The sequence below is a fragment of the Lithobates pipiens genome, unplaced genomic scaffold, assembly GCF_037356315.1.
Source record: "Lithobates pipiens isolate NorthernLeopardFrog02 unplaced genomic scaffold, aLitPip1_a1.2 Scaffold_27, whole genome shotgun sequence".
Lineage (NCBI taxonomy): Eukaryota > Metazoa > Chordata > Amphibia > Anura > Ranidae > Lithobates > Lithobates pipiens.
The window spans coordinates 132,189,491-132,213,538 of NW_027507788.1; the positions used below are offsets into that span (position 1 = coordinate 132,189,491).

Below are 24,048 nucleotides of genomic sequence, written 5' to 3' on the forward strand. Positions count from 1 at the left end.
ATTAAAATCGCTGCTCCTGAAAAAACGGCTGTTTTTAAAACTTTTTTGCATTGATACATGTCCCCTGGGGCAGAACCCAGATCTCCAAACACTTTTTATGACAATAACTTGCATATAAGCCTTTAAAATTAGCACTTTTGATTATTCATGTTTGTGTCCCATAGAATTTAACGGTGTTCGCGTGTTCAAACAAATTTTTTGCCTGTTCGCACGTTCTGCTGCGAACCCAACCCGGGGGTGTTCGGCTCATCCTTAACCAGCAGTGGTTGTGGAACAAATCATTTGAGTTTCCATTATTTCTTATGGGGAAACTCACTTTGATATACGAGTGCTTTGGATTACAAGCATGCTTCTGGAACGAATTACGCTTGTAATCCAAGGTATTACTGTATTAAGTTTCCCTAGTTAAATCCTTTCAATGCATTTCCTTTGTCGTATAACCAAAGGCAAAACTTTTTTCTTAATTTTAGAGTGGAGAGGGATTCAAACACCAGTCAGGTTTTTATTGCTAGGAAAAAGAAAATCGAAACACTGTGCTGTCCACCTATCAGATAGCAGCTCACACAACAAAATGGATTCTCTTTGTTCAAACTAGATATTTACATAAAGTGTAGCGCTAAAACTGTCCGTTAATAGCCCAAACTGAATTAGTGCCAAATAAAAACAATCCCATAAAGTGAAAAAATTAGTATATGGTAATATCAAACATATATCATACACCATTTATAATAATGTGGCTCATGTGATGAAAACTACACATATTAATGTATTGATCAAGAATTATAAAGTGAAAAAAATTTGTGCAAAAAGTCCTTTTCTGTGCAAAAAAGTCCCAAGTGATGAATCAAATGCTGAAAATTAATGAAAGAAAAATAGTCCCAAGTGATAAATCCAATGTTAAGAATTGAAAGATGAATAGACCACCAGATCCGAAGAAAGCAACCTATAGCAAACAGTGTGACAACACTACCACCTCTGCAGATGTAGGCTTCCCAAATCACTTGGACCCCCAAGAACATACGTTCTGTGAGTCTTACACGCTGTGCAATAACCATAGACAATTTTGGAATCTGACGTTACATCCCCAAAAATTCTGAAATATCACTCTCCGGTAAGTAGTATCAGATTCCAATCATAAGGAAGCAGGATAGAGAGATAGAACCATATAATGTAATTCCGTATAACCAGTATTGTTTATTAAAAAGTAGTACCACACTTACATTTTAAAAGAAATTTCAAGCACTTCGTAAAAAAATGGCGGCAATGGAGTCCTCCCGATGTGTTTTGTCTCAATAGACTTCGTCTGGGGTTTACCTCCATTGCAGCCTTACTCACTTTTAGAAAAGATTTGACCCCAATAACGAGAATCCATCTCTCAGTGTCACCGCAATGTACTTCCGGTTATCACCATTATGGCCGCTAGGCGTGCGTTCCACGCCTCTACTTGAAATGCTAGAACTGCGTTCCAACTAGGGGCATACAATTCTCATATGGTGCGTTCCACGCCTCTATTTGAAACTCTACAGCTGCGTTCCAACCAGGTGCATACAGTTCTAATCCAGAGCCAATCTAGATTGTGATTCTCACTGTAAAGGGCATTCTCCACCTTTGTTTAATATTAAAATTACATTCTAATATCTCTATTATCACAAACCTTTTATACAGAAATTACCCTACATCCTTCTGACGCATCAAGAATTGCGTTCCAGTGACGTACTTCCGGTTCCAGTTTGTATTCAATTGTCAGCCCCAAGGTCCCCATTGAAAAACCCGATCATAAGTCCCCAACTATCCATGGAAACCAGCGGATATACAATCTATAACCGAAACCTAATGAAAAAGTTTTCTAAAAGTTTTTTTTTATTTTAAAAGTTTTTTTATAGAATCTTTTCCCTTCCCAAGTCTCTCCTTCCCAGTAAATGGATGAAACCTCATCCATTCGAAAAAAAGGGAAAAGAAAAGAAAAAAAACCCACAATGTGTGCTTAGATGCTGGATCATCCATTACACAGTCAAATCCCATAATTTGGCCAGTATTTAATCAAGATGAACTCTCACCAAAAGGACCATTATCCTAAAATTATGAATACATAAAATTACATAAATTTAAACATTTTACAAAAAAAAAAAAAATAGTTTTCAAATTATTGCTCCAAGAATATACACCTCAGGATTCATTAATAAAGGCATTAATGTCCCACTCCACGTTCATACCGAACGGGGAGTGGGACTGCAGCTCATAAATCCAGAAAGTCTCTATACGAGACACTCCTCTGGTCATAGCACCACCTCTCCAAGGGGGAACGTATTTATCAATGGCAACAAATTGTGTTCCCCTTGGATTGCTGTTGTGAAATTCTTTATAGTGTCTAGGGACACTGTGCTTGGAGCCCTTACTCTTAATTAGAGCAATATGTCCGCCTACTCTCACAGAAAACATTCTTATTGTGCGACCAATATATTGCTTCCCGCAGGGGCAGGTAATTAAGTATACTACATATTTGGTGCTGCATGTACAGAATATTTTAACCCTATATTTCTTTTGGGTTACAGTTGAATCAAATTCAACCGTCTTGCGTCCCGACAGCGCATTATGTTGACACACCACACATTGCTTACATGGAAAAAAACAGTTAAATTATGAAAAAAAGAGGGGCGAACCGGCGGGTTTATGATGTTTGGTGCTATGCGATTTCGTAAGGAACTTGCTCCCTTAAAAAGCAACTTATTCTGCTCCGGCAACAAGGGACCAAGAGTAGTGTCATTTTTAAGCACACTCCAATGTCTATTCACATTTTCATTTTTATTGCTGTCTGTGACCCCCATTAGGTAGATTCACCCTCTTTATTTGTCTTGTTTACCCTCCCTGAAGGTGAAAGTAAAAGGAAATTCCACATTTGGGGTTGTCACCAAAACAAGATTATAGGGGAAATTTTCCAGTGGGGACACTAATTTTGCGGACCATGGTGAAAACTAGGGATTTCTTAACATTGAGGGATTTTCTCTCACTTCCTGTTTTGGTATGAGACAGGAAATGAAGGGAAATTTCCCCAGAGGGACACAAATAACTAAAAATAAAAACTGACAGGGGTTATGATCCTTCCTTACTCTATCAAAAGAATAATATTTTTTTTTGTCTTTAGTTCTAATTTAACTTACTACAATAAAGAGAGAGAATTAGATTTATAAAACAGCCTGTATTCCCCTTAGGGTTGCCAACTGTCCAGGATTCACCTGCAGAATAGGATAACAGCTGCAGAATGTGATGGAATAGGGTGGCTGCTCTCTACTCTTTCTTGTTGGCCTCCTTGGGGTTGTACCACCTCACCTTGTTTCCTCCTCTGCTATCTGGCACCCAAGTCACATCAGTGACTTCATAATCATCTCCATCTCCTCCATCTTCATCATTACCACTAGAGACAACTTGGCAATACGCTGCGGCTTGGGGAACATGAAGGGCAATTCGTCTACCAGTGTTCCTCCCTCTCTATAGGCTCATGTTCCTGTCACAAAACAAGGAAGAGATAATATCGTTTTCCCAAGAGGACCACTTCTAAGACACAGTGATTGATTCAGAAAAGTTATATTATATTGAAAAAACAAACACAAATTAATGAAAAAGAGGGGATTAACAGTTTACCACACAGGTAGTTTAAAAATAGGACAAAGTTGTCCTAGAAATGGTCCCCTTGGGAGAACAATATTCTCTCTTTTTTTGTTATATGCGTCTTAGGGTCGCTAGGACTGCGTCTTTTTGGTTATACCATCTAGATGAAAGATTGATAAACTATATATATATTTTTTATTACATTAATTCATAATTAACAGTTGATCCAGGCAATCAATATATTTTTCTTGATGTTCCTCTCATCCTCAACCTCAGAACCAACATCTGAATTCAGTAATGGCTGGGCATCATCAAGGTGCAAGTGGCTGATGCTGTGGTCAAATGACTCAGCTGACTCCTCAATGACTGATGTTGGGGCTATGGCAGGAATAAATGTGGACAAGGAGGCAGGTTTATCCACTCTGGCAACTGCAGGGGACTGCACACTTGTTGAATTGTTTAGTAAGCCAATCTACCACCTCCTCTGCAAGCTGTGGCTGGATAGCACGGGCAAACTCACAAAGAAAATGATGCCCTGCCTGAGGACTGACCACCATGTCCACCTTTGCCTGTGGACACATCTGTTGCTGGCCCCCTTACAGTGCCAAGGGAACGTCTGCCTCTCCTTGTTGTCCTCCCAGACATTATTGGGAGGGAGGTGGCGATGCCTTTAAGCAAAGGTAAAGAAGAAGTTCAAATCTGTACGCAGATGCACTTTAATCAATCTAAAGAGGTGTTTGGTGCACTTGAATTTGAGTACTCACACTACACAGACACACACCATGGATACACTATAATATACTGCAATATAATGTGCCAATCGTACAGTGACGCATAGAACTATATGGCGTTAAACTTGCAGTAACGCACACAAAAGTAAAGGCCATTAAACTGGCAGTAAGGCACAAAACTATATGGCGTTAAACTGGCAGTAATGCACACAGAACTATGGCGTTAAAATGGCAGTAATGCACTGTCATGAAAAGGTTCACCCGTTGGTGGCGCTGTTGGTCTCTTTGATTGCAGTACCAGTGTCCACCAGCGGGTGTCTTCTAACACCCAGGGCCTGTGATAAGAGGACCTACCTCCTGGTGGCACTGTTGGATCCTTGGGCTGTAGTACCGGTGCCAACCAGCGGGTGTACTCCGGCAGTGTGGAGCAGACAGCACCTTCTGCGCTCAGCTGTTAGGTGAGGTTAATCATTGGTAGTCTTATAAATACCCGGCAAGCCCTCACATGCTTGCCTTGGTATCGCTCTCTCCATGTGCTCTGACTGTGGTGCCTTACTTGGACCTTGAGCCTGCATCTACCCAACCTGATCCTGAGCCCATCCTGTCCCTCTTGTCTCCTGTTACCTATAGATCCCTGCTCTGCAGCCCATCCATCCATCCTCTCCCTCTTCTGCTGGTTTCCCATCCTTACCCATCTACTTATTCCCCGGTGTATGACCTCGGCCTGGCTTTTGTTTACGACTCTGGTATCTCCCATTTATTGTATATATTACTTGTTGTTTGTGGTTGGTAGTGCACTGTTTGTTTTTACTTTCTTGTCACTTATAATAAACACTATTGTTTTCTCACGTACATGCATTTGGGTTTCCTCTGTGTAGTCCACACAGTCTGGTCTGCTAATTCCCTAATAGTATACCAAGGCCATCCCTGACCAGACGTGGCTGCATTGAGGAACCATCCTGACCTGTTATTCTGCCAATATGGATTTCAATGAAATCACGTATTATTCTATGCTGGCAGAAGAGGATGGTGAATATTGTCGCCAGCTTCTAAAAAGGTGGACTAGTGACCAGCTGATGGAAACCATCTGATCAGCTCATTCCCTGGTGGATCAGGGCTACATGTCATTTGAGGATGTTCACCCCTTAATCCAATTATGTGCAAAGCCAGCCCTGTAATGTTATCCCGAAGGAAGTGATGATTTTTCTCCCCCCTTCAATTATGGCCAAGTGGAATCTCTGGTATGGTTTTTAGAGGATGATCCAGCCTTTTTCATAGAACTTTATTCCTCTTGTCCACAGCAGGTGTTGTCTGATTGCATCCATTCAGTGCAATCTCAGGTTAGTCAGGCTGTGTGTAAATCAACGTTTGTTCAACCTGTGCTACAGGCATAGTCAGATCTCCTGCATTTAGCTAAGCCACAACATTCCAGCCCTGTCATTAATCACCTGCCTTCCCAAGTATCTATCTCCCCATTGCCTATGGCAACCTCAGCTACAGCCCAGTTTACTCCACTTCCTACCAAATACTATTACCCTGTCACCAAGTGTAGCACCTATCCTGCCTTCAATCCACCTGCCTCTTCTCCTCCACCTGTAACAATCCCACAAAACCCTCCTCCTGCCACTGTTCCTTGGTCTTCCTTTTGCCCAGATACTTTCTTTTCTTACAGCCCTGCACCTACATACGAAGCTGCAGTGGCTAAGCCAAAAAAGAAACAAAAGTTCTTTCCGACCCGCACAATCCTGCCAGTAACCCAACCCGCCTCCACACCAACCAACCCATTCCAGCCTGCATGCATGCCAGTTGAACCCGATGGCCCACCTAAGCCTGACGTCCCAGCCTCTGCTACCCAGCCTGACGTCCCAATCCCTGCTACCCAGCCTGACGTCCCAGTGCCTGCCCTCCAGTCCAATATGCCAGCCTTCCAGTCTGATGTCCTGCTGCCTGCCTTCCAGTCACACGTGGCAGCCTTCCAGTCTGATGTCCTGTTGCCTGCCTTCCAGTCCAACGTGCCAGCCTTCCAGTCTGTCCTGCTGCCTGCTTTCCAGTCCAACATGCCAGCCTTCCAGTCTGATGTCCTGCTGCCTGCCTTGCAGCCTGATGTGCCGGCGTCCCAGCCTGATGTGTCAGTCTTTCAGTCTGATGTGCCAGCTTCCCAGTCTGATGTGCCAGCTTCGCAGTCTGATGTCTTTGCTTCCCAGTCTGATGTGCCAGCTTCCCAGTCTGATGTGCCAGCTTTCCAGTTTGATGTCTCTGCCTCCCAGTCTGATGTGCCAGATTTCCAGTCTGAAGTGCCTGTGTCCCAGCCTGTGGAGCCGCTGCCCGTGTCCCAGCCTGCGGAGCCGCTGCCCGTGTCCCAGCCTGCGGAGCCGCTGCCCGTGTCCCAGCCTGCGGAGCAGCAGCCCGTGTCCCAGCCTGCGGAGCCGCTGCCCGTGTCCCAGCCTGCGGAGCCGCTGCTCGTGTCCCAGCCTGCGGAGCCGCTGCCCGTGTCCCAGCCTGCAGAGCCGCTGCCCGTTACCCAGTCTTCTGAACCAGAGTCTGTCACCTGGCCTATTAAGCTTGTGCCCATTATTCGGCTTGCCGGACCAGTGCCTGGTGTCCAGCTCGCTGAGCCGGGGCCCGTCACTCAGCCCGCTGGGCTGGGGCCCGTTACCCAGCTTGCTGAGCCGGTGCCTGTGATCCAGCTTGCCCTTACGGTACTTAATGTTCGGCCTAAGGTCCTGGAGCCTGCTGGCCAGCCCAACGACCCAGAGATTGCTGCCCAGTTCGACGACCCGGAGCCTGCTGTCTGCCTTGATGTGGCAGCTTCCCAGTCTGATGTGCCAGCTTTCCAGTTTGATGTCTCTGCCTCCCAGTCTGATGTGCCAGATTTCCAGTCTGAGTGCCCGTGTCCCAGCCTGCGGAGCCGCTGCCCGTGTCCCAGCCTGCGGAGCCGCTGCCCGTGTCCCAGCCTGCGGAGCCGCTGCCCGTGTCCCAGCCTGCGGAGCCGCTGCCCGTGTCCCAGCCTGCGGAGCCGCTGCCCGTGTCCCAGCCTGCGGAGCCGCTGCCAGTGTCCCAGCCTGCGGAGCCGCTGCCAGTGTCCCAGCCTGCGGAGCCGCTGCCAGTGTCCCAGCCTGCGGAGCCGCTGCTCGTGTCCCAGCCTGCGGAGCCGCTGCCCGTGTCCCAGCCTCCGGAGCCGCTGCCCGTTACCCAGTCTTCTGAACCAGAGTCCGTCACCTGGCCTATTAAGCTTGTGCCCATTATTCGGCTTGCCGGACCAGTGCCTGGTGTCCAGCTCGCTGAGCCGGGGCCCGTCACTCAGCCCGCTGGGCAGGGGCCCGTTACCCAGCATGCTGAGCCAGTGCCTGTGATCCAGCTTGCCCTTACGGTACTTGCTGTTCGGCCTAAGGTCCTGGAGCCTGCTGGCCAGCCCAACGACCCGGAGATTGCTGCCCAGTTCGACAACCCGGAGCCCGCTGTCTGCCCTGATGTGGCCGCTGTCTACCCTGATGTGGCCGCTGTCCGGCTTGACGTGCCCTCATCCGTTGTGCGGTTTGAGCCCATTAACTTTGAACAATTACATCTAGTTGGAGCGTCCGGAGGCCGCTCCTTAGAGGGGGGTACTGTCATGAAAAGGTCCACCCATTGATGGCTCGGTTGGTCTCTTGGATTGCAGTACAAGTGTCCACCAGCGGGTGCCTTCTAACACCAAGGGCCTGTAATAAGAGGACCTACCTAATGGTGGCACTGTTGGATCCTTGGGCTCTAGTACCAGTGCCCACCAGCGGGTGTACTCCGGCAGTGTGGAGCAGACAGCACCTTCTGCACTCAGCTGTTACGTGAGGTTAATCATTGGTAGTCTTATAAATACCTGGCAAGCCCTCACATGCTTGCCTTGGTATTGCTCTCTCTATGTGCCCTGACCTTGTTGCCTTACTTGGACCTTGAGCCTGCATCTACCCGACCTGAGCCCACCCTGGACCTGTCCCTCTTGTCTCCCGTTACCTATAGATCCCTGCTCTGCAACCCATCCATCCATCCTCTCCCTCTTCTGCTGGTTTCCCATCCTTACCCATCTACTGATTCCCCAGTGTATGACCTTGACCTGGCTTTTGTTTACGACTCTGGTAGCTTCCATTTATTGTATATATTACTTGTTGTTTGTGGTTGGTAGTGCACTGTTTGTTTTTACTTTCTTGTCACCTATAATAAACACTATTGTTTTCTCTGTGTGGTCCACACAGTCTGGTCTGCAAATTCCCTGATATGCACACAAAACTATATTGCGTTAAACTGGCAGCAACGCACACAAAACTATATGGCGTTAAACTGGCAGTAACACACACAAAACTATATGGTGTTAACTGCTTCCGCTGCAGTTTTACTGTGGCAGAATGGCACGGCTGGGTAAAACAACGTTACATAGCTTTGCCTTTTGGCCACTAGGGGAGAGCACCCGCATCGTGTGCTTGGAGCCGATGTGAGTGCCCGGTGGGCGCGATGACTGCTGGCACCCGCGATCGCTTGTGACAGAGCGAGAACCGGGATCTGTGTGTGTAAACACACAAATCCCGGTTCTTTCAAGGGAGTAGAGACAGATCTATCGTGTGTTCATACTAAGTATGAACACTGATCTCTCTCTCTCCTCCTAGACAACCCCACCCCCCCTACAGTTAGAACTCACCTAGGGAACACAGTTAACCCCTTGATCGCCCCCTAGTGTTAACCCCTTTCCTGCCAGTGACATTTATACAGTAATCAGTGCATTTTTATAGCACTGATCACTGTTTAATTGTCAACAGTCCCAAAAATGTGTCAAAAGTGTCCAATTTGTCCGCCGCAATATTGCAATCCTGATAAAAATTGCAGATCGCCGCCATTACTAGTAACAAAAACAATAATAATACAAATGCCATAAATCTATCCCCTATTTTGTAGACATTATAACTTTTGCGCAAACTAATTAATATACGCTTATTGCGTTTTTTTTTTTTTTGTTTTTTTTTATTACCAAAAATATGTAAAGGAATACATATCGGCCTAAACTGAGGGAAAAAAATCAGCTTTTTAAAAAAAAAAAAAATGGGGGGACATTTATTATAGCAAAAAGTACAAAATATTGTCTTTTTTTTCAAAATTGTCGCAGTTTTTTGGTTTATAGCGCAAAAAATAAAAACCGCAAAGATGATCAAATACCACCAAAAGAAAGCTCTATTTGTGGGGAAAAAAAGGACGTCAAATTAGTTTGGGTACAACGTGGCACGATCGCGCAATTGTCAGTTAAAACTACGCAGTGCCATATCGCAGAAAATGACATGGTTATTGAGCAGCCAAATCTTCCAGGGCTGAAGTGGATAAACCTGCAGTAACGCACACAGAACTACATGGCGTTAAACTAGCAGTAATGCACACAAAAGTAAATGTTGTTAAACTGGCAGTAGCGCACACAAAACTATATGGCGTCAAACTGGCAGTAACGCACACAGAAGTAAAAGGCGTTAAACTGGCAGTAACGCAATCAAATAGACGGTGTTCAACTGTCACTACACTGAAGCTATCTGAACTGTCCCTACTCTGTCCCTACTCTAGCTTTACACTAATATAAAGATTACTGACACAGTCTCACTAAACTACAGTGAAACTATCTGAATTGTCCCTACTCTAGCTGCACAATATGCAAAGCTAAATAATGGTCCTCCTCACTACATTCACACTATCCCTAGACTGACACTAAACTAATATTCTACACTGACAATTGATGCAAACTAGCACAGTATAGTCCACTAACTAACTAATAGCTGAACAGAGCCCAGCGTGAACTTATGCTAAGGCTGAACCGTTCGCCCATCATCCCTATTCATTACTACTCTCCTTGAGGCACGCAAAGGTGTCCTAGGTCTTTTATCATCCTATAGTGTATACTACCACAATGGTGAAGAAATGGCAAGGTGTGCTGGGTCGGTTGGTTCTCAAAGGGAGAGGAGTGAAGGACATGCTGTGTTTTTTTAAAAGAAAATAAATAAAAAACAATGAACCACTGTATTTGTTAGTGAGTGAATTTTTTCCACTAATTTGGCTTGATATGAAGGGTGAATGTACACCAAGGAATTCTAGGTGGAAGTTAGGTGAATTGATCAAACAGACTCCATATTCTTAACATCTTTGTTGTTCTGTTCTGAGCCATACAAATACTTCATTACAGAACTTTTGATATGTATATTTTCTAACAAGTTACATGCTGAAATGTGTGTCAGTGCATGTTTCTCACGCCTTTGCTCACACATTGCTAATGGACCCCTAATGTACATCCATACTGCTAAAAATACATATGACCCTCAACACATGCACCAATAGACACTTGTGATGTGTTAAAATGCAATGGAAAAAAGTTTATGTGCTTTTTCTGATGCAAAAAGACTAACTTAAGGGCTATAGGAAATAGATGTGCACAGCCAGAAACACATGTATAGTAACACATATAAAACCACAACACATTGTGTGCTGTCACAGACACAAAAAAGGTGTGAATGTGCCTTTATAGTGGTATTAAACTCAAAAGCAAACATTTATTATATTGCAGCTTACCAATACTTAGATGTAATGACTGCATTCATATTCTTTTTTTAAGCTTTCTTTCCCTTATTTTCACCCGGTGATCCTCTCAGTAAGTCTGTTGTTTTTCAACAGAACAAGCAGTCCTTGGGATTTAGCAGTTAGAGTGTCGAAAACAAACACTGACAGAGATGCTTACAATGATCGGCTTTTAATAATTTATGTAAAATCTTTATTGTTAAAGGAACAAAACTGTTGCTGCTTAAAAAAAGTGTTAGCTGGAGTTTAGCTTCAATTTGTTAGTACTGTATGTCTAAATCTGCTAGTGCATCTAACACTGCTCTCCCCCCATGGCTGACAATGTTGGTGTCCAAAGGTGTCTTCATTGCTCCTTTATCCAGAGTGGGGGCAACATAATACAGGAGGTGTGTTACTGGCAGGATCACCAGGTGGTAAGAGAGGGTAAAAAAGCCTAAAAAACAAAACAAATGCAGACACCACATCTAATCATTGGTAAGCTGTAATATATGACATTTTTGGTTTTGTGTGTAATACCGCTTTATCCACTTACAGACCGGTCTGGTCAAAGACCAGACCACTTTTTGCGATTCGGCACTGAGTCACTTTAACTGACAATTGCGCGGTCGTGCGACATGGCTCCCAAACAAAATTGACGTCCTTTTTTTCCCACAAATAGAGCTTTCTTTTAGTGGTATTTGATCACCCCTGCGGTTTTTATTTTTTGCGCTATAAACAAAAATAGAGCAAAAATTTTGAAAAAAACACATTATTTTTTACTTTTTGTTATAATAAATATCCCCCAAAAATATATAAAACAATTTTAAAAACATTTTTTACCCTCAGTTTAGGCCGATTCGTATTCTTCTACATATTTTTGGTAAAAAAAATCACAATAAGCGATTATTGATTGGTTTGCGCAAAAGTTATAGCGATATAGGGATAGTTTTATGGCATTTTTATTAATAATTTTTTATTATTTTTTTTTTTACTAGTAAAGGCGGTGATCAGCAATTTTTATTGTGACTGCGACATTATAGCAGACACAACGGACATTTTTGACACATTTTTGGGACTATTGTCAGTTATACAGCAATCACTGCTATATAAATGCAGTGATTCCTGTGTAAATGACACTGGCAGTGAAGGGGTTAACCAGTGGGTGGCAGTGTAGGGGTTAAGTGTTGCTAGGGGTGTGTTACTAACTGTGCAATCGCGATGGCAGGGCAGCATTGAAGATTGGACGTACCTGTATGCCAATATGCCTGCCCATGCCATTCTGCCGACGTACATCGGCGTGCGCTGGTCGGGAACCGTTTAAAGATAAACTCCAGGTATTGTTTGTATTGCATAGTTACACTGGTCCAGCTTGACTGGTGTAAGCGTGCATATACCATACACGTGGGACGACCAGGGTAGAAGCAGAGAATAAATGTAGTGGGTATCGCAACTACAGTGATCTCTGTGTTCTTCTGGATCTAGTGCTGAGTGGCTGCCCTGCTGAATAGGGTGACTCCTCCATTTTAGCCTCAGGCCCTCAGGTTGCCCACCTGAGGCCGCATGGCAGCAGGTGCCAGGGGAAGCAAGCCTTCCTAATCCCTGGCTGGTGAAATCCACTACCTGGGAAGGACCCAGAGCTCAGGTGTTCCCTTAATATATAGACCAATTCCAGCATGCTCAGGCATGCCTCCCAACATTTTGAGATGAGAATGAGGAACACCTACTTGCAAATGTATGTAGGCATAGGACACGCCCCCCTGACACATCCCCTTAAAGGAGAATTAACCCAAAAAAAGTTTAATTAAATCCACAAGGACTTTTTTTGCCACTCCTATTCCTTTATATTGGCTTTTAACATTTACAGATGGAGCAATTTTGAATTTAGATGAAAGGTTTAGCACTTTGAAAGATAACAAATGCATTTTATATACAATTACATAGATCAGACCAAAATAAGGGACAAATGAGGGGGAAAGAGGGACAGAGGGACATTACTCCAAATCAGGGACAGTCCCTCCAAATCAAATACAGTTGGAAGCTATGCTTGGGGGCACTTGAAACTGCATCTATATTTATGCTGCCTTTTTGCCTAGCTCCCACCCATGTTCCAGAAAGCTCTACTAGTTTCAAGAAGGCGGGGGGTTGGCCAGGCAAACTCAACAGCACCAGAAGAAGTTCTAACTAATGACTAGGGATGAGCTCTGGCGTGTTCGCATGCTCCACGTGCAGATTTGCCTCTAGCCCCACCATTAGTCGAAGGGGCAAACGACACTAATCTAACTACTTACATCTAGCACTTTTACTAGGAGGGTGTTACATTCAGAAAAGGAAGGGGCCAGTAAATTGCATATTTAATGGCCCCCTTTCCCACTCTCCATCCTGACACTTCTCAGCCACTGACAGGGAGGTGATAGGGGGGAGCTGTCAGAGCATGGGGGGGGGGGGGGGTGAGAGAACAGATCCAGGCAGCACAAAGAGAGGGGCGAAGAGGGCAGCATTTACTAGAACTGAGCGTCATCAACTATATTTTCCTCCTGCAGCTGCTGAATCTGGCTTTCAATGGCCATGGGAGTGAAATACAACCCCCGCTGCCCTTCCTGTCTAGGTCTAGGTCTGACTTTAAAGCAGCAAGGTAGCAAGCTGAATCCCTGGGGTCTGGGTCCCGGCTCCTGGCTTCCCTGTGACCAGAGGCAGTGCAGGCTCACGGAGAAGCTGGTGCTGTGTGATTTCAGCTTTCTGTATATGCAGCTCAATGGCTCAGCCAGGTTAATCCAGCACAATCCAACCAAATCCTTGCTAGTGTCAGCGCTGTAGACTGCAGACCCTCTCAATTTGGCGCCCCTCTCGATTTGGCACCTGGGGCCCCCTCATCCAGATTCAATACTCTCTTTGTTTGAAATCTGGTAGAAAATTATATAAAAATAGACATACTATAAACATAGTCTAGTCAGGCTTGTGTCTTGCTACAAAAGATAATAAAGCTAAACTTCAGGCTAAACAAATGTAGTCTAAATGCAAAAGACAAGTACTGGCAGAGATGAGCAACTTATATCGGGACTGTGATATTGTGGCGGACAAATTGAACACCTAACTGACACTTCTGACACTTTTTGGGGACCAGTGATATTAATACAGTGATCAGTGCTAAACAAATATGCATGGTCACTGTACTAATGACACTGGCATGGAAGGGGTTAACATCATGGGCGATCAAAGGGTTAACTGTGTGCCTAGCCTGTGCTTACTCACTGTGGAAGAGGTGCTTTGACTAGGGGAAGGCAAAGATCAGTGTTCCTGCTTTATAGTAACACAGGATCAATACCATCCCTTCTGAAAGAACCTTCCTTATTTACATAGGCAGATTGTTGTTGGCCTGTGTACTGTGTAATACCATCCCTATATAGACAGATTATTGTTCTGCCTGTGTACTATGTAATACCATCCCTATATAGACAGATTATTGTTCTGCCTGTGTACTATGTAATACCATCCCTACATAGGCAGATTGTTGTGCTGCCTGTGTACTGTGTAATACCATCCCTTCTGAAAGAATCTGCCTTGTTTACATAGGCAGATTTTGTTGTGCCTGTGTACTGTGTAATCGGCGGGTGCCAGCATACATTGACCTGCCACTTGGCTCCTGCTGTGTGTGATTACAGTGGGAGAGGGGCGCTGGCGGCATGCATGCACACCCCAGACCTGGAAGTGTCAGATCACGTACTAGGTATGTGATCTGCTGCAGAGCGACCACCCAGCCACAGTAAATGTACAGTGCGTGGTCCGCAACTGGTTAAAGTCCAGTCACTGCTGCTCTCTCTCTTGCAGGGTGACTGGTCATGTCTCAGCCCCTTCCTGTAGTTTTCTACTGTCAGTCATGGGTGGAGCTACTGGGTCCCTCCTACAGCTCTGCACAGGCTTTGTACAGCATGGTGATGATGTCATTGCTACTTTTACAAGGAAATATCTGGGTTTGCAAATGCATTAGATCACACAAATTGGGCTTATATGCTTTATACCTATTGAGGAATATATATAAACTATAGTTTTTTTGCCCAGTTGTTCAGCTTTAAATTAAATGAGGTGATAGTGGCAGCAAGCAGGAGGATAACCATACATGGTAGAAGTCAATATTCTGCATACTTATTCTCATAGCAGTTTATACTAGCACTGTAAAATTTATTTTGGAAACCATTAAAACTAAAATGTCACAGCTGCGTGGTATTTCCATAAACTGAATCTGCAATCTGGCTGAATAAATGACTAAGCCTTTTTTAGGGACGTTTCATATTTTAGGGTAGCTCTAATACTGCTCATGCGGATACTATGAAGCCTGGCTCAGGACCCAGAAAAAACATTTACTTGTTTATACATTACTTACACTTTGCAGTTTCCCTGGATTGCTGGAATGTGTCCATAGGTTAGTCACTGGGCCAGATCAATAAATCTGTAATAAAAGGGATTTTCCAGAATGAGCTGAAACCAGCCTGCATCTTCTGACTTCACTGTGTTGTAACATGAAAGGAACTTCTTTTCTGTCTAAGCCCTTGTACACACGGTTGGACATTCCGACAACCAAATCCATCGGATTTTGTCCGAAACTGGTGTTGCATGAACATGGTCAGACAAAGTTGTCGGAAAATCTGATCGTTCAGAACGTGATGACGTTATTTCCTTACGATGGGACTACGTTCAGGCTAGCAGCCAATCGCTTTGGTCTAGGAATTTGATCTGAGCATGCGTGGCACTTTGTCCGATCGGAATTCTCTACAAAAGATCGGACAAAGTCCAATCGGATCATGTTGTTGGAAAATTTTACAGCCCAGCTCTAAAACTTTGTCGGTCGGATATTCCGATGGAAACAGTCCGATGGAGCCCACACACGGTCGGATTATCCGACAACACGGTCCGATCAGACATTTTCCGTCGGAATGTCCGATCGCATGTACAAGGGCTTATAAGTAACTGGGTGACTGTTGTATTATGGTTTCTTATGAAGTGAACTCAAAGGTCATTAAAAGCCACTATTGGAAGTAAAATAACAAGAATTAACCCATGAGTTCCAGGCAGAATCCAAACTCACTTATAACCTCACTTTTGAGGAGCTTCAGCCAGGTTCCAAAAAGATTAAAAGTCAGCAGCTACAAAATCTGGGATGTGCTGACTTTTTAATAAAAAGATGTTTACCTGTCCATGAATCCAGCACTGTCTTCACATTGGCTGGTTCTTTGCTGGTCTTTGGATTCCCAGTGCCGGTGTAGTGTCATATTTTGCTCCCCATTGTAGAATGCTCCGGAAGTGACGTTGCGGCCAGAAATTTTGCACTGCGCATGTGCGATGCATTCCAAACACTTGCGCTTTGAGTTCCAAAGGATTTGCGACAATGCAGACCAGTGAAACCATCAGATAATGTCACAGAAGTGAGGGGAGTTAATCCCCTCCTCGAGCCACGGTTACCCGCTCTCTCTCTGCTCTGTCTAAAGTTAACGTCACAATTACCTCCCCTCACTTCCGTGACGGTTTCACTGAACTGCATTGTCGCAAATCCTCTGGAACGCATGGCGCAAGTGTTTGGAACGCATTGCACATGCGCAGTGTGAAATTTCTGGCCGCAGCGTCACTTTCCGGAGCATTCTACGATAGGGAGCAAAATATGACACTACACCAGCATGTCAACTGAAGGAAGCTGACTATGACTTCTTTGTGCATGCGTGAGCCGCACTGCATTCCATGAACAGTCCCACAGACTCTTGGGATCTTTGAGTCCCAGAAGATTGCAGGCAGGGAAGGGGGCCGAACTTCCACTCGGATAACATAAGCAATCCAGGCGGAAGTGGGAGTGGGTACCTTTTAAAACTTGGTACCTGCTACTCCTTAAAAAAATGATATTCTAAATGTAATTTTAAGGTTGGTTGAAGAACAGAAGAACATCTCCTTTTGCGTGAAGTTCCACTTCAAATAATAATGATGTTCTTGATAATAGGCTCTCAATCTGTTGTATAAATATAAAACATCCTATTCATATATATAAACATCCTAGGTTTTTTCCCTTGTGCTGATTTTTCTTTTTCTTTTTTTAATTTTAGCTACACTTTAAACTCTGTTTATTGAACTCAAACAGTTCTAATAAGTAAAACGTAAATATATAGTCAAAATTACAGTAGTTGTATGAAAAACATCCAGCCAAACTATGTTTCAATAAAGTGATACTAAACATACAATGTTTCATTTACATTGTCCCTTCTATTTCTGTATGTGGATGATGGCACTGTAATTCTTAAAAAAAAAAAATCTAAGTACCTTTTTCCTAATGGATATATATTTATATGAATAGGATGTTTTCCCTTGTGCTGATGCCTCTTCTATTAGTAGAAAGCCACCTCCATAAATGCCCCCACCACCACCACTGAGGCACTGTCACAGGCTCCAAATCAAGAGTGCCTGACTATGCCAGCTCTTTCTGCCCAACTCCTCCATTCACGGAAGCCGTATTATTGCTTTTATAAATAAAACAAAGGATCTATGAATGGAGGGGGAAGCCCTATCAATCATCCACGAGTTCTCAATTTATAGGTCGTGTTTCATTCATAGAAGCAGTAGTATGGCTTTTATGAATGCAGGAGGTGGGTGGGGGCATAGTAGGGCACTCTTGTTGACATCAAGCATCAAGTGAGGAATCAGCACAAGGGATACCTCCTACTGATCATAAATTATGTCCCCTGTACATTTTTGTGTTTTTTACTTTAGCTATATACTTAGGCTTTAAAAAAAAAATCAATTATCAAAAAATACTTTGATATAAAAAAAATGATCCCTGTATGGCCCGCTTAACTCCTGTGGCCTAGATCTCTTTTCTGATATCCATGCATGCACAGTAGAACCCCATACATTTATATGGGGCTGGACTCTGATGCTGCGTACACACGATCGGAATTCCGCCCAGAAAAAGACAGGTGAGAGCTTTTCATTGGAAAATGTGACCGTGTGTATGCTCCATCGGAATTTAGCTGTCCGAATTTCCGCCAGCCAAAAATTGATAGCATGTTCTCAATTTTCCAGACGGAAAAACTTTCTATTTATAAATTCCGATCGTGCGTATGCAATTCCGACACGCCAAAACTCACGCATGCTCAGATTCAACTATGAGACAGAAGCTATTGGCTACTGGCTATTGAACTTCCTTTTTCTAGTCCCGTCGTACGTGTTGTACGTCACCATGTTCTAAACAATCTGAATTTGGTGTGACCGTGTGTAGGCAAGACAGCTTAAGCCGAATTCCGTCTAAATTCCATCGGGAAAACCATCAGAGCTTTTTCCGACGAGAATTCCGATCGTGTGTATGTTTCATGAGTAGAAAAATTGGGTGAAAAGTCACAGCACTGGAAAGCTCCCCCTTGCCTGAACATGTTGTGATGGGTGCAGGAACTGATCTTGACCTCCCATAAATGAGGGTAAACATAAATACTGGCAGAAGCTAGAATTGAATACACAGCCCACAATGAGGCTCTAGTAGTTGAATTGCGCTAAGTCTGTGGTGTTTCGCGTTAACGTGGCCTATAATTATCTGCTCAACAAGCACTTTGTACTCTCCCTTTAAACAGGTATAGTAAAAGAAAGTAACACTTGAAGCTCTTTTTAAATTGCTTATTTTTTCTTATATTTCAGGAGCCATGTTTTATGAAGACATTCCCAATGAAGCATCCGGGCACTTCCCGCACAGAGGTAAGAGCAAACTATTCCATTTAGTGTAATGACGTTGTTTTGCATCAATATACACTATATTACCAAAAGTATTGGGACGCCTGCCTTTACACACACATGAACTTTAATGGCATCCCAGTCTTATGTCGCGTACACACGATGGGATTTTCCGACAACAAATGTTGGATGTGAGCTTGTTGGCGGAAAGTCCGACCGTGTGTATGCTCCATCAGACATTTATTGTCAGACTTCCCGCCAACAAATGTTGGTTAGCAGGTTCTCCAAATTTTCCGCCAACAAATGTTTGTTGTCGGACTTTCTGATGGTGTGTACACAAGTCCTTTGCACAAAAATCCACGCATGCTCGGAATCAAGTACGAGCCGAAGGTACTCGGTGTTGTAAAACTAGCGTTCGTAATGGAGATATCACATACTTCTTGTACGTCACTATGTTCGTAATTGTTGGCCAACATTTGTATGACCATGTGTATGCAAGACAAGTTGGAGCTAACACCCTTTGGACAAAAATCCATGGTTTTGTTGTCAGAAAGTCCGATCGTGTGTATGAGGCATTAGTCTGTAGGGTTCAATATTGAGTTGACCCACCCTTTGCAGCTACAACAGCTTCAACTCTACTTGGAAGGCTGTCCACAAGGTTTAGGAGTGTGTCTATGAGAATGGTTGACCATTCTTCCAGAAGTGCATTTGTGAGGTCAGGCACTGATGTTGGATCAGAAGGCCTAGCCCACAGTCTCCGCTCTAATTCATCCCTAAGGTGTTCCTATTGGGTTGAGGCCAGTCAAGTTCCTCCACCCCAAACTCACTCATCCATGTCTTTATGGACCTTGCTTTGTGCACTGGTGCGCAGTCATGTTGGAACAGGAAGGGGCCATCTCCAAACTGTTCCCACAAAGCTGGAAGCATGGAATTGTCCAAAATTTATTTGTATGCCGACGTCTGAAGAAGTTGGTTCACTGGAACTAAGGAGCCAAGCCCAACCCCTCAAAAACAGCCACACACCATAATCCCCCCTCCACCAAATGATTTTGACCAGTGCACAAAGCAAAGCCCATAAAGACGTGGATGAGCAAGTTTGGGGTGGAGGAACTTGTCCTGACAAGTTCCTGACCTCAACACCTTTGGGATGAATTAAAGCGGAGACTGTGAGCCAGGCCTTCTCATCCACATCAGTGTCTGACCTCACAAATGCCCTTCTGGAAGAATGGTCAAACATTCCCATAGACACACTTCTAAACCTTGTGGACAGCCTTCCCAGAATATTTCAAGCTGTTATAGCTGTACAGGGTGGGCCAACTCAATATTGAACCCTATGGACTAAGACTGGAATGCCATTAAATTTAATGTGCGTGTAAAGGCAGGCACCCAAATACTTTTGGTGATATCGTGTATTTTTTATACATGGTTATATGGTTACAATATTTGTACTGGGAACAGCAGTGGCAGAAAGCTAAAGATAAAAATATTTTGCACATTTGTTTGGATTAAAGTGGTTGTAAACTCTTACATATACCCAGTGAAGTAATTGGGCTAAGGTGATACGCAATTATTTAAAAAATACTCCTACATAAGCTGTACCTGTCTATCTGCAATCTTCTCTACATCTGTTCAAAGTCCGTCCATAATTTATAAAGCTTGCCTGAGCGTTCAGAAAAAAAGTGGGTAGAGACCTGAAATTACACTCTGCAGACCTGGTGGGAAGGGACACCTTGGATTCAACTTCTGTGTCTTACTGAAGAGTTAAGCTGCATGTGGGTGCTGCCAAGTCAGCAGGTTGCCATACTGTCTGGACATACTGGGTCTAAAGCGGTATATCAATGCATACAATGTTATTTGAAACAGAATACTTGTCAATGTGGGGTTACATGTAAGGCCAGATTAAGGCACAGGTCCCCAAATGTATTCATCTTGTAAGTGTGAATTAGCTCCTAAAAAGCTTTATCTGCATGTGCAATTTGCTTTTCAGGTTCAGATATTCACAGACACTACACATTTTTTATTCTTTTGCCCCATACACATGATCAGAAATTCCATCTTGGATGGTTTTTCCAACGGAATTACGCTCAAGCTTGGCTTGCATACACATCGTCTCACAAAAGTTCTCGGAACTTTCGACTGTTATGAACTCAATGATGTACAACACTACGACGAGCCGAGAAAATTAAATTCAATGCTTCCGAGCATGCGTCGAATTGTTTCCGAGCATGTGTGATTTTTTGCACGTCCGAATTGCATACAGACGAACTCATGGAGCATACACACGGTCGGAATTTCTGACCAAAAGCTCACATCCGACTTTTGCTGGCAGAATTTTTGATCGTGTGTACGGAGCATTAGTCCAGTGTTTACATTTTTGGAATGTTATAAATATATTAATACACTGCCCCTCAGAAGTAGACTGGCTAAGGGATTGGAACTTCTTGAAGTGAAAGCTTGTTGCTTTTTTTATTAATATGGTATGCTATTTAAATAAATGAAAAAAGCATGGGAAAATATAGGGCGAGACTCATTATGTAATTACTGTTTTCACCCAGTAATTAAGCAGTAGACATCAGGCTCCAGTAGACATCAGGCTCCAGTAGACAGGCTCCAGTAGACAGGCTCCAGTAGACAGGCTACAGTAGACAGGCTACAGTAGACAGGCTCCAGTAGACATCAGGCTACAGTAGACAGGCTACAGTAGACAGGCTCCAGTAGACAGGCTCCAGTAGACACCAGGCTACAGTAGACAGGCTACAGTAGACAGGCTCCAGTAGACAGGCTACAGTAGACAGGTTCCAGTAGACAGGCTACAGTAGACAGGCTCCAGTAGACATCAGGCTACAGTAGACATGCTACAGTAGACAGGCTACAGTAGACAGGCTCCAGTAGACATCAGGCTCCACTGACAATCTCACTGACACACTCTGACTGGGAACCCATCCAGGTTGAGCTGCAGAAGTACATCGGCAAAACAGTAAAGGGTTACGTTCATTACATAGTTGGATAGAAGAGCAAATGGCAGAATTACAAATATTGAGGAACTTGTGAATCTGCCCAGACAATGTCAACATTTGGTTTGGATTAGCAGTTTACTCTATCCAATATGACCGTATCTGTCTAAAGGTTATAAATGTTCCAGTTCAATGAACTTTAAGGGCTCATACTTTGGATTGTGCTGAAATGGACTGGATTTTCTATTTGTCTTATGTAATAAAGAATCCTTCTTTTTGAATTCTTTAGTAGTTACCTGCAAACCACAGTTTTCGTGTTTTCCTACCTTGGCTATGACAAATCCAATATACTGAACTGGAAAACATGTACATCCCTTACCAGCTGGTACAACTCCTAAACTGCAGGGAGACAGTGGTAGGGTTGCCATCTCTCCAGTATTCACCTGGACAGTCCGGGTTTTGAGTCATGTGTCCGGTGTTTCAGTCCACCTGAAACCCAATCACATTATTCAGACAGGAAAGTGGCTCGGAAAAACAGAACTTGATAGGATGGTGAGGGGGCACTATGTGCGCCACATTACTGTTATCTCTGAAATGCCCAAAGGTGTCCCAGATCTGTTACAATCCTATAGGGGTTGATTTACTAAAGGCAAATCCACTCTGCACTACGGGTGTACTGCAAGTGCACTTGGAGGTGCAGTCGCTGTAAATCTGAGGGGAAGATCTGAAATGAGGAGAAGCTCTGCTGATCTTATCATCCAATCATGTACAAGCTAAAATGCTGTTTTCTATTTTCCTTGCATGTCCCCCTCAGAAATACAATGACTGCACTTACAGTGCAAAGTGGATTTGCCTTTAGTAAATAAACCCCATAGTGTTTACAAAAAAAATTTAAATTACTATGTGCAGCTAACGTGTTCTGGTTTGGCTTGATGAAAAAGTGGCAACCCTAGACAGTGGCTCAGCTAGATCTATAAAGGTGGACAGTAGCTCTGTTGTGTATATATAAAGCCAATCTGCTCATGAAATTCACCACTGTAAACTACTGTGCACTGAAACATTACATTATAAAACATTAACCTCCACATATAGAAAGGCTTTTTCACAGTAAAAGCTGTAAAGATGTGGAATAAACGCCCTCAGAAATTAGGAAATATGAAAATGTTTTATAGAGTTTTTGGGGCTTCCTCTAGATCAACTGTGAGTATATTATTATGTATATTTAGGTTTTCTATTTATGTTTTTTCTGTTGATTGAACTAGATGGACTTTTTTTTTTCAACCTATCTAACCATGCAACTTCTCAAACTCAATGATGGTGCCACTTCAGTGAAAAGTGAATGAGTAGTTGAAATCACTAATTGTTGGTTCACATTTCTGTGCATTCCCATGCAGTGTGATTTTTGGCCCATTCAAATTGCAGCAGACCACACATAAAGTACTGCATGCACTACTTTTGAACACCACGCTACACTAAATTGCATGGTAATGCGATATGGTGCCTGAAAACCCACTGTTCTGGTGTGAACTGGTCCTAAACAAACAAAACAAATATAAAATAATCTGTTAGGACTAAGGACACCAAATTAGGATAAATACATTTTTTTCTGCTTTCTATTTCTTTTCATCCCCTCATTTTAAAACCAGAAAGGACTTGGGATGTTAGGAAACCAATAGGAACTGTAGCTAGCATCTTCTAGATTCTTAAAACTCTTTAACTTTATACTGGTAAAATCTTATTCAAGGGTAAAGCGACATTTTCGTCTAATTTCCTCAAAATGGAGTTCGAGTGAAGTTTGATTGGTTCCCTCATTTCTAACTTCAGTCTCAGCTAAGTCTATTTCCATAAGCCACAGCAGCTGCCCACCTCTTTTATCATGTGTGAATGGTCACCTGGAGCTGCCGGTAGCATTTATCAGTGCCAAGCAGAAAATATCTAATTCTAAGCTTCTCAAATTGTCCTTCACTTATGATGGTGGAAAGTATAAAGTACATTGATAGTAGAGAAAAGAAGAACATTTGTAAAACCCCTGAAATTCCTGAAGCTACCTTAAGATGGAGACAAAGATCAACATTTCTGGTACCCAATAAACCGAGAATTTGAAATACATCGGTCGATTTACTAAAGGTGGCAGAGTGATTAAAGGAAGAAGAGCTGTAGGGGGTGGGAGGTGCATTAGGTAGGGAAAAAATCCCCTAAAATCCCATGTGGGACAACATTAGAACAGAGAAGGGTGAGGGGCATATGAAGATGCAGTTGTGCAATGGAGGTTGCATGATGGCTTTAAAAAAAAATTCCAGGTATGGATATTTTATACATAGTTACTTTGGTGCAGCTTGGACCAATGTAACTACGTACAGGTACTTTATATACCGTACCTGGCTGATGCCCCTGGAAGCTGGAAATTGCTGTAGTACAGTGGTTCTCAACCTCAGTCCTCAAGTAGCAGGTTTTCCTTTATCTTGCACAGGTGCTTTAAATCAGAGGCCACGGCTTGGTATTTTGGACAG

The 24,048-nt window shown here is 43.5% G+C and overlaps 1 protein-coding gene across 4 annotated transcripts in view; it reads left to right on the top strand.

The window, feature by feature from the left end:
• Positions 1–24,048, top strand: part of LOC143934131 (galactoside alpha-(1,2)-fucosyltransferase 2-like) — a 417,951-nt gene that overhangs the window by 106,592 nt on the left and 287,311 nt on the right. For 2 of the 4 annotated variants that reach the window (XM_077457459.1, XM_077457461.1), the window contains exon 3: positions 18,552–18,608. In XM_077457459.1, the coding sequence (XP_077313585.1) occupies positions 18,557–18,608 (52 nt within the window). In that variant the 5' untranslated portion in view covers positions 18,552–18,556. Of the gene's footprint in view, positions 1–18,551; positions 18,609–24,048 lie in introns of those variants that run through there. The other 2 variants (XM_077457463.1, XM_077457469.1) reach the window with 1 other exon arrangement.